The sequence below is a fragment of the Aptenodytes forsteri genome, unplaced genomic scaffold (assembly GCF_000699145.1).
Source record: "Aptenodytes forsteri isolate BGI_AS27 unplaced genomic scaffold, ASM69914v1 Scaffold66, whole genome shotgun sequence".
Taxonomy (NCBI): Eukaryota; Metazoa; Chordata; class Aves; order Sphenisciformes; family Spheniscidae; genus Aptenodytes; species Aptenodytes forsteri.
Genome location: NW_008795131.1, coordinates 1,012,038 through 1,023,666, shown reverse-complemented (window position 1 = coordinate 1,023,666; position 11,629 = coordinate 1,012,038). Strand labels below are relative to the sequence as shown.

Here is an 11,629-nt window from a genome sequence, read left to right as displayed (position 1 = left end):
TGAGTTTTTCTAACTTGTGCTCTTCCAATTCTCTCCCCCATCCCACCAGGTGGGGGGGAGTGAGCAAGCGGCTGCGTGGTGCTCAGTTGCCGACTGAAATTAAACCACGACAGGGAGCCCTTCGATCAGATCTCCTGACAACAGAAGGGGAATGCTCAACGGCAACCATACAAGTTTCTCTCAAGCACATGCTGCTTCATCGAAAAACAGCAATGTGTTAAATGTATGATGCATAAATATTTTCTTCTTCTATGTCTTCTATTGGTCTGGAACTTTTTTAAATGTAAAATTCGTGTTTCCTCTGTACAGTTTATTCCTCGATTACAGTAAAAGGCTCACTGTTGGTATATATTTAAATATTTAACCCCCCAATACTTTGTAACATTACACTCTACAAATGAAACAAACTGTTTGAGAAATTCTAAAAACATCAATGCATTCAATGCCACAAAACAAACGTCAACATCTTGTGTATTTAAGTGCTTGCATTGAGTAAACAGAAATTTTATTGCGTTTTAAGTTATGACCAGCTCTGTGTTAAATCTCACTCATGCAGCTTTCATTGGGCAGATTTTCAGCTACTCTGATCACAGCCAGAAGAATTTCAAAAAGAACAATCTTGCCCAGAAAAGTGAAACAAAATCTTTGCTAGAGGAAAGACTCTGAGAATGTCAAGTCATGTTTTGAAGGTCTTGTGCTACAAAGAGCAATGTACAAAATCATAAAATTACGTGGAATTTTTTTAAAGGGTAATTCTGAAGTTGCACAATTATGTTTCTGCAATTATTTAATAAAAGAGAACGGACGCAGCAATTTCCTCATCTGCCATGGGCATGAAGAGTTCCCACTGCATCTTACCTGTTTCATTGCTTGTTTTTTCAATGCTTCTTTCTGAAGACTTTCACCAACAGATGGCTAAGAAGGAAACATTGCAGAAATAAAATTAATTATGTTGACACAGCTCATATTATTTTTCTTCCATTCTAACGAACAACTATATAATAGTCCCATTACGTAAGTCAGTCTCTCACTTCAATAGTATTTTTCTGTAAGCAAGAAAAACTAAAAGTTCATTCACAAGCATACAATGAATCAGCCTTTTCCATGAGCAAAGTATTGCAGTCCCTCAACATATGTATGTATATATATTCTTAATGAAAATGGTGATGAGTTTAAGAACACTATTTCAACGACGTGTACCTCAAAAGCTGCATAAAATTTCATGCCATTTCACAAAACAAGCAATCTCTGCCCAAGAAATGTGCAGAGACATAGGAGGTCTGTGAAAACTGTGCCTTCCTCCAACCATTGTCAAAAAACTGGTAGAAAAGACATACCCCTCCACTACAGCATGGGTTAGTCTGTTGGTGCAAGAAGCTAGCACATCAGCAGGCACAACATCTAGCAAAGGACAGCTAAAGCCAGTACTGAAACAAATCGCTAAGAGAAGGATGCTTGTAATACATCTACTCACTCACAAACACGACAATTCTTTCAGGTTTTGCCATTTAAAAAAAAAGAAAATAAAAGGAAAACACAGAAACCCCCCCAAATCAACAGAAATTGGAATTATACCCTCCTACCAATTGATGTATCAAAAACATTTTAATGTTCTTGGGAATTACATGTTTGTGCATAAAGAAGGATAAATATTCTCAATGATTTTTTAAATTATATTTCCAACAGTCCGTGAAATGGATAGGTGCTATTCAGAATATACATACTCTTCTTCCAACATGTAAATGTCATCACAGATGTAGCAGTCACGAGCAGACATTCTTACTGACAATCACATGAAAAAACTGTATTCATAGTAAAAAACAAGTATCTGAAAGGATTTGGCGCTTATTTCAGTTCTGATCTGTATCATTAGTTCCGTATTTTTAAAAGTAAGAATACTGCTGATTTGAACATCATGTACTTCAAACATTAGTGTTTAATTTTTCAAGATTAATATGCTAGAAAATAGCAATACTAATCTTCCCTAAGAAAAAAAAATATCCACTAGTGAAAACGTTTTTAATCATGCTGTCTTTTAAAACAAACAAACTTTGTATTTTATTTAGTTTTCTTTTAATTAGTGTTGAACTAAACTGCATATCTATTTTTTCTCAACCAATAGATAATACTGTTTATTAAACAGATTCACTATACATGACAAGACTCATATCCTTGTTTATGTAATTAAATATCTCTTAATCTTAAAAAGCAGAAATAGGAAGGAAAAATCCTCTTGCATTTTGGCAGCTTCCCAAGTTTTGCAGCTTTGATTAGTATGTGCTCTATATCACGTTTTAAAAAGACAAATATATTGTGTAATCAGCTCTTAATAAAATTAAGAAACGGAAACCAACTAGCAGGGAGCTTGGCAGCAGGGACTAGGATATTCTGAAATCAAACAAAATTAGCACCATGTAAATTCAAAAAAATCCCCTGAACAAGAAGGCTTTTGATTTCATTTGATGTTTAAAATAAAATAATGTGTCATGACCCCTCCTTATTATGCTATTAAAATTTTAACAGATGTGTCAACAAGGAAAAAAACCAAGTGCTTTTCCACAATTTTCTACATGACAGACTATAAACAGTCCAAGTATTTTTCACTGGTTAATTTCAGAAACAGGGAACAAGTTGTGCCACGAGCAGCAGAATTAATGGAGTTTCATTATATGTGAGACTGTGCCCTCTGTCTCTTTATTTTTCCCTATCACCTCCTCAGACACCCTGCCTGCTTGATTTGGCAGGTGGGCAACACCGTGTGTGACCAGAAGGCAGGCCTGTGCTGAGCAGTCAGTCAACGGTTCCTCCTCAACACTGGGAAAGATTAAAATCACAAATTCTCATCCATGTCTGCCCCTTTACCCAGCTGCCAATTTTCATGAAGACCACAGGAACGCAGTATCTTTGGGCCCTCTGCCGCCCACCAAGGATGGTTAAGATTGTTAGTGAGTTCACAAGTCGTATGGGACTAACTAACATGTATACACAGTGATCACCTCTAAGGGATTTTTTTCTGCTGTGCAAACCATAAATAATAAAAAGACTTACAAGGGTCTGTGTAGCTTTTTTGCAGAAAAAAAGCCAGAAAGGTAGATATCTCACAGGAGTACCAAGTAATTCTAAACTCAGCAAGAGAAGGTGCTAGAGCAACACTGTCAATATTTGGAGAAGTACGTACGGTACCACAAAATAGCATCCACTGAATTCTAGATACTCTAGACCTTTGCTCACTTCCCATAAACATGCTAGTACTTACTTTCATAAGTAATACTACAATCAGAAAAACCTGAGAGACAGAATATTCAAAATATTCCTTCCTAGCCCACTCCAAGTGAGGGACTTACAGACAAGTAAAAATGGGAACTTGAAAGGGCCCATATTCCAACTTCTTCTGGTGCTTTAATTGCTATGTGCAGACTTAGATAAAATGCATCTCTGCTTTCAAAATGTTAAAACCTCGTGGTTAAACTACAGTAATAAAGGGAAAGTGTCACGTGCACTTCCATGGAAGAGAAACCCAGCGCTGATTCAGTTATGCTCATCACTAGAAAGCAGCCTCCCTCTCTTACCCAGCTGCAGATAACCACGTAAGGAAGCAGACCACGCTTCAGGCTTTAGGAAGCTGAGCTTGGCAGACGTTAGCAACATACTCACAGAGTCCACTGTGGTATCAGGGACTACACCCTGTATACTGCAGCTTGCTGGTTATTCGGACTAGAATTGGATATAGTCTCGTATTTATTTATGTAGCTGGTTGGCTGGTTGACTGGGGGAAGTAGATAGTGGATTATTTAGTTTAAAACAAACTACAAGAATCCTGGCTTCATTCATCTAGTATTTACCTCTGGCTTTCAGGATTGACGAGTTGATGTTGAGAAATATTTAAAATACTGTACTTGATTTTTATGTCATATGCTTTCTTCTAATAAAATGCTATAAATGAGTCAGTATAAATTTCTTAATATAAACAAATATTTTAAATTGACAGTGGAACACACACCAGCATTATACAGAAGACCTACACTTCCTCCCGGCTCTGCTTGACATATTAAGGGTCATCACTGAAGGATTCCTTTACCAGACACTCTTACATTGATTTTACAGAAAGGTACCTAAACAGTAAGGAATCTGCCCCGCATTATGCCAGAAAGCAGGGGCTCAGTAAAAGACAAAACAGATTCTGCAGTTATATTTACAGAGTAAGCTTTATTCCATGCAAAATATTTGAAACACTGCTTAGAATGTTGTCCTTGTCTGCCTACATGAAATAAACGTGATCTACAAAGATTACATAAACACAACTGTAATATATTATCCTCATGATTGTACATGTAATTGTAAAGAAGTCCACCTGCGATTTGTTTGTCTAGAGTGGCATTAAGTTTACAAAAAACAAACACCTTCCCTAATGGTTTATGGTTGACAATTTCCTGTTGTGCTATGAGCTCTGATAGATGAGAACTTCCCGTTCTTTTGTATTGTTTTTACTTATCAACTGCCCATTTATTAAAGGCCCTATAAGCTCAGCAATCTGTCTCATACTTCTTTCCCTGCAGTCAAGCTATTCTTCTGAAGCACAAAGCTTACAGTTTAATATTTTCTGGAAGGAGAAAATGTTTTAACCCTACCCTGTGAAGTGACATAGAATCCATGCAAATCAAGAAACTCTTACAAATGAGACTCTCCAGACTACTGCTCCTACAAGACCATGGAAGATAGCTTGTACACAACTGAAAAGGTTAAAAAAAAAAGAAAAAAAGAAGAGAGTAATGAAAGAAATTACCCCAATCTACTAACATTTCTCATTGTTCTCTCCCATTTCTTATCTTCTTCAGGTATCTATAAGCTTCTTTCAGGTTCTTAAGTGCTTAAGCTACCTCCTTATTTTTATCCTGCAAGCAAGTACCCCTTGCACGTTACTTCTTAACGTGTCTTCTTTACATTGCTCCTACACAACCAAAGAACAACGGACATTCAAACTACTGACCAGTGGTTTTGGTTTGTCTCAGCTATGTTCAACTCAGGACAGAGCACGCAAACCACTTACAGCTTTATACAAAAAGCTCAATTCAAAGTTCAAATGCAAATACCTAAAAAGGCAATTCCACAAACAAGACAACTAAAATTTCGTTTTCTTACAAATTTGTCTCCTCTGCCTTTCCACCACAATGTCCCAGTCTTCCCACATCTCAGGTCCCAGTTGCAGTTCCTTGGTTTCCCTCTGCATCTCCTGCTCCCTCCCGTCTCACCTACACTAGGCAGCCAGCCCTCAGCTTCCAGGCCAGCTGAACAGAACCGAGGAGGGTTGAGACCATCTTGTCCTTCTCCTCATCGGGGCATTAATGGGGTCTTTGTTCTGCAGTTGGAGATGTTTAGTCTTGTTGAATTCACTTGAAATTGGCCAGTGTATTCAGAAACTTACTATGGGCAAATGTCAGACAGTGAATTGTATAAAGCTTTTTTTTGAAAACCAAGAGGAGGAGAGCAAATGATTCACCTGCACGTGCCTAGTTTAAAGAATACCTGGGCTCTATTTATCTTTCCGAGTTGCTACTCATTTGTCTCGTTTGTTCTTGGGGAAAAAAAGCCAGTTGCTGACATTGGATTTTTAGAAGTAATTCCTCCTAAACTGCTGCTGTAAATGGCATAATTTCTGCAGCAGAGGGTGCAGCACCATTTAAGCACAGCCTCAGAAAACAAGTCGTAGTCTGTGACTAGTATCATTTTCAGCACTGCACCTGGTTTCTAGGAAGTTACAACCTTAAATCTGAAGCCGAGAATGTCTTGTAAAAAATGTCACAACTATTTTAATAGATGCTCTCAAAGTATATATGAGATGCCTGGCTTGTTTGTCCCCACTGACTGCCACAAGTACGAGACCAACAAATTCTGACATAATAACTATTATTAATAGAGTATCTCATACTAGCTGCATAGCCCACCTCCTAAGGAAAAGCATCTGTGGTTGCTACCAAAACCCCAGGCATGGTACTTACTGATAGACAATGTAAGACATCACTCCATTCCTTTTTTAAAACCAAAAGATGCTTCTGCTCTAATATAACCTGTTATGAAAGACCCACGAGGGGGCTTTGTCCTTTAACATTGCCCTTTTGAATTCTCTACATGCTGCTTTGCAGTAGACACGTAAAATAAATTACCTTTGTTTAAAGTGAAATGCATGTTAAAGGGAAACGAAATGCTTCAGTGATGTCCGGCAGATTATACAGAGTTTGATTTTAATCTCTCACTACAACCATCTAGTTTTAACTGGATGTGCAGCAAACATCAACAGCAGGATAATTTGGAGCTCTATTTGATCAGCAAGTGAAAGAAGCACAGTCAGCCAGCCAGTTCACAAAGTGAACCCAAGTGTAGATACCGGCATGTGTTTCTATGGATCTCGCCCCAGGTTTGTGGCCCTATGTGGCTACGTCTCTGAAAGGCTGAGATCTGACTCCGCTCACTTCATTCTTCTCACATCAGATAAGGAATCTCAGACTGTGAGATCTTTGGATTCATGACACTTCGGTATCAAAACATCTTAAAATGAGCTACTTGCACTCTCGTGTATATGTAGTTAGCAGTGAATCACTAAGGCTTGCCCTCGTAGAGACCTATATTATCCAACTACAGCCTGCACATGGATGATCGCTAAATGTACATGAGACTCAAGCCTTCAAGGGGCCGGGGGGCGCAGAATCAAGTCAGGCAACAGATTCATCTCAATTCATACACTACACGAGTCATGGCTACTAGCAGAAGACTAAGAGAAAGAACATGAAAAGCAAGTCACATACAGAATTAGCTTTCCTCAGCATTCCCTCCTAGCTTCCAGAAACCAGGAGGTTAGGGACTTCCTGAACTGGAGGATGCACTGGGACCACTGTTTGACACCAAGAGCATCCCTTAATTTGACTAATCCATTTCTGAATCCATTCATATTTTTGGCCATGCCACAATATCCTGTGGCAATGAATTCCACAACTTAACTATACATTGTGTGGAGGAAAAAAACAAACTTCCTTTTGTTTAGATTAAACCAGTTACTTGGCAATTTTGTAATATACACTACTGCTCATATTATGAGACATGGCAAAATCACTTTACTTTCTCTGAATCATTCTTGATTTTACATACATCCTCTCAAGTTACTCCTCTCCACTTCCCTCTTCTCAGTAATCTTTTTTCTAAGAGCCCCTTTAGACTACATAGTCTTATTTTGCATGAAAACTGTTGCATAAACTCTGATCATCAATACTCATTACTTTGCCAATCTTTTTTTCAGTCATACTGTATGTATCCTTTGCAAAGTTCCAAAGTAAATGGAAGGATCTGTAAGCAAAAATCTGAGTCTACAACAGGATATAGTTTTCTGCTTGTTTTCAGCTTCTTCCTTCGTGCCTGCTTAAACACTCGATTTAGCTTTTAGATGGTCGCTAAAAAAACACCAAATCAAGCTGATACAGTCACAGAACTATCCACACTGACTCCATGATCTCTCTCCTGAATTTAGCACCTACTGTGGTCTATGCACAGTTATTTTTTCAGCTACACTTTACATCCTGTAGCAACAAATCAGTTTTGAAAGGGTGGTAAGGTACAGGAATGTATGTTGGGTAATTCTGATACAATCAAGAAACAGAAATTTTATCTGCTGTACCACAGAGATATTTTGAACTAAATTCCAAAGATAAAATAGAACATGGAACAGTGCACTAGGAATACTGACAGGCCACCTCTGAAAACGCAATGCATGAATAAGGGAATAATATTTTTTGAGAAAATGGATATATCACAAATAACAGTAAGCCAGATGGAAACTTATTTCTAACAGATCATAGTTTGTTGCTGTAATCTACTCTCTACAACAGGCTTTCCTAAGGGTAACAACCTCCCCCCCAGTTTTTAAAGATAGCAACAACTCCTCATTATGAAGGCAAATAATTCAGAACTATATTGGCTAGAAGTAAACTGTAATCGCCTGGTTTACTTTTTCCCAGTCAACATTGTATTTCAAGAAAATTTCCATCCCCGATGTTCTGTTTTTTATGAAGTAATTCAAAGATCATCTTCATCAGCAACTAACATCCATTAATGTACTTAGCCACAGCAAAAAAACCTTTCAAATTCCTTCATCAAGGGTACAGGCAAAATCTTAATGAAATATGCATAGTAACATTTTAAAAAAAGGGAGTAAAAGTTTGGTATCTAATACATAATCACAGACCGAGTCAGGTGTGCAGATTTCCCAGCACAAACTTTATTAGAGTTCAGTTAAAAATACATAATCTCCAGACATTTGAGATGTAGTTCTGACTGATAAGGTAGCAGACAGGAAATGAAACCCCTCCCAAATGCTGCTCCTTATCTTGAAAAGCTTAGAAATTATTATTGAACTAATAAAGTAATTTTGCTTTTTTTAAAAATGATCTTCTTTGATAAAGGCAGTTATGAGATTATTACTTTTTGCTGGGTATGTGCCATACTGATGAGCATGACAACTTTTAAGAGTCTTTATAGCAGACGCTGCTAGTGAATGTCAGCCTTTCTGAAAGGGAGGATACTTGATCTGTTAAGCTAAAAGTTAGTAGACAGCATCGTACATTGTTATTATTAGAATTATTAGCATTCATTATTTTGCTTTAATGTTTAGGTATTAAAAGAAAATATGAAGTGAAAAAACACAAGATAGCCCCATACTCAGGAAGGTTCCCAGTCCTACCATGTAATGTTTAATGACAATAGATTAATTCAAGCTCATTCTTGGGATCTGGAAAATATGGGGTCAGTCCATTAATGTAGAGAAAGACACCAAACGCCAAACTGACAGGGAGAGTGCTCCTGCCACTGAGGACAGCGGAGCCGCTGTCATCTCCATTAGCTATATTTAAAGGAAAGCCTCTCTTCAGAGCCATGATGCCAGCTATGAGCTCAAGTGGAGGGACGCACCTCCTGAGCGTGCTGAGGACAGCAGCTAAGTGAGGAAAGAGATGGGATTTAAGACATGTTCCTGTCCTCTCTCTTTCCTCTAAGTCCTATAAGCTGCGTTGAGGCAGTTTCATGTTGAGGGTTGAGTGGACATTACTAGGAAGGCCCTCAGCCCTTTCATGCCCTGTATAAAGGGAGCTCAGGCACCATCAACAGCAGCATTCTGGATTCTGTAATGAAACCAGGCACACAGAGGTTGGGAATTGCTAGATTCAGGCTTTCTGTGACATAAAAATAACAAGTGCTAGTTCATTAAAAGACCATTTAAAAAAAAAGTTTTGATAATAGGAGTCAGAAACTGACAGATTATTTGACGCTTTATTAGCATTATTGTTTTCAACCACACAAAAGAGCGAGCATGGACTGAAGCTCTAGAGCAGTAAGAACATTTTTATAACACATGTTCTGTTTCTAAATTTCAACTGATTCTAAATTTCAACTTCTTAAACGTTAAAATTCTAGACTATGGGTATATGTAAAGTTCATTTTCTGGGTTTTGTGGAAAAAAGTTAAATAGGCACATAATGACATTATGATTAAATTATCACAAGTAATTCCAGATCAATAAAACCCAGTAAATTGTAACATTACGTCCAGAAAGCTCCATCCATGTGGAGAGTTCATCCCTGCAACTCTGAGTTTCTATTCTTTACCTGTAAATTATGAAGCTATTGGCTTTAAATCCTTCAAAAATTCTGTTTTAGAAGTTGGGTTGCTGTAAGGTATCCAAACCAGCCTATATACCACGCCAGTTCTTGGATGCCCCTGATACTCATAGCAGTACATCCAGAAGTAGTAATTTTTATAGTGTACAGCACCCTCTACTGGGGAAGGTAGAAAGCTAGTATTTTGAAGGTAATACTTAAAAAAAATTTAAAAATTAAAGGAGACTACAGAAAACAACAGTATCAAAATCATGCAATACAGTCATACATCACAGAGTATCAATAAACTCTGTGATCACAGAAAAGCTACGTACTGTTCAATCTAATATTACAAGTATTGCGAGTACTTCCAGAATTACAAGTAATTCTCACTACTTGCCTTTTTTTTTTTCTTTACAACTTTTGATTTGTACAGCTCTGCTTTTGTTTACAGCGACTGCGAACATCATAAACCAGTTATATCAAATTTGGGTGGAATGAGCTAAAGGATAAAATACACTTAACAACTACACTTTAAAGTTAGCATCTGAGGAACGACTGTTGATTACTATTGTCTTTCTATTTGCAGACATATTTACCAGTGATAGCCAACAAATTTCTTTACGAGCTAGATATTGTTAACTCTTGCAAACAGGTTGCCACATGTAATGAACTTTTGGAAGAGCTGACAGAAAGTAATGAACAATCAGGTCATCACTTCCATGTAACTTGCACTAAAGAAAACACAGATCATATGTCACACCCAAATCCAAAATGATGACACATATTTTAGTGACACTGCCATAACCTGATGCAGGCATTAAGGGTTGTAAACAATTTGCAGAATACGGGGCAAATTTCAGAAGAAAATTGTTGAACTGACCTCTTCGTCAGAGTCATCTGCAAACGCCGAGAGTTTGTTTGAAACGAGATTTTTCTGTGGCAATTTTTTTGGCATAATGAGCCCATATCTAAGGAAAAAAAATAAAAGTTACCTTTAACATTACTTACAACAAAACACATAGCATGTTCCAAAACAAAAGTCTACCATTCACAATTTTAGAAACAAAAGATCAGCATCAACGTAATGTAACAAGTATAGATCTGAGCAGCGTTTGCAGCAATGCGCTCAGCCTTGCCACGCGCTTGCCAGCTTCTCCCACAGCTACTGCTGTCTTTTTCCATGCAAAGTTTCTGGATGCAATGATCTTCCTAAATTAGTCCACAAATCCCTCTTGTCCAGAGTTCTCTAAGTAATTTTTTTTTCCTTCCTCGGAGAAGTAAGAAATTACTACTGTTTAATCTCCAGAGATTTAGTCTTAGTCTACACTAGACACTACTTCGTAACTACGTTTGCTGGGGCGATAGTTCACCTCTTTTGCACCAGCAGCGTAAACCACCAACGCACAGATACAGCTACGGCAAAAGACAAGATTAACAGCCAGCTTATGTCATGCAGAGATTGATTAACTACACTACAGAGCTCTTCTGCTGACACAGCCAATCTCTGTGCTCAGAAACACTTACTATGTTTTTGGTAATGAGCAATCACTAAATCAGGAATTTCTCCCCCACCTGCCTTTCCCCGAGTCCATCACCGAGTAAATAGTTCGTCACAGCGGGTAGCGTTCAGCTGGGGAACTCCACGATGCCGTAGGTACTACGTCATCATTGTGACGAACTATTTGCTTCCGTGTGCTCTGAACCCGCCCCCCAACAGCTCCCTCCGACCCCGCCGCGGGGAGCCGAGAAGCAAACCGCGGCGGGCGGAGCGCAGGCCGGTGCTCGGGGGGCGGGAGGCGGCAGCTGCACTGCGGGTCGTGTGGGAATCCTGAGGGGATTCTACTTCGTAAGAGTGAAAACTCCCCCCCGGCCACACAGAAGCAGCCTCCGAATGCCCTCCCACTGTTTTGGTTTTTTAATAAACACAGTTTTAAATTCAGGCCAACGCAGCAAGGCTACATGGTAGACATACGCCGGCCGGGACGAGCGAG

At 38.6% G+C, this 11,629-nt stretch overlaps 2 protein-coding genes across 2 annotated transcripts in view; both read right to left on the bottom strand.

The window, feature by feature from the left end:
• The window catches only part of NSRP1 (nuclear speckle splicing regulatory protein 1), an 18,437-nt gene extending 7,141 nt beyond the window's left edge, over positions 1-11,296 (bottom strand). The window contains exons 1-3 of the mRNA XM_009278161.1: positions 11,211-11,296; positions 10,519-10,606; positions 859-915 (exon numbers count right to left, since the gene is read on the bottom strand). Coding sequence (XP_009276436.1) covers positions 859-915; positions 10,519-10,606; positions 11,211-11,230 — 165 coding nt within the window. The 5' untranslated portion in view covers positions 11,231-11,296. The remainder of the gene's footprint in view (positions 1-858; positions 916-10,518; positions 10,607-11,210) is intronic.
• The window catches only part of EFCAB5 (EF-hand calcium binding domain 5), a 104,913-nt gene continuing 104,532 nt past the window's right edge, over positions 11,249-11,629 (bottom strand). The window contains exon 24 of the mRNA XM_019471767.1: positions 11,249-11,446. Within this exon, the coding sequence (XP_019327312.1) occupies positions 11,249-11,446 (198 nt within the window). The remainder of the gene's footprint in view (positions 11,447-11,629) is intronic.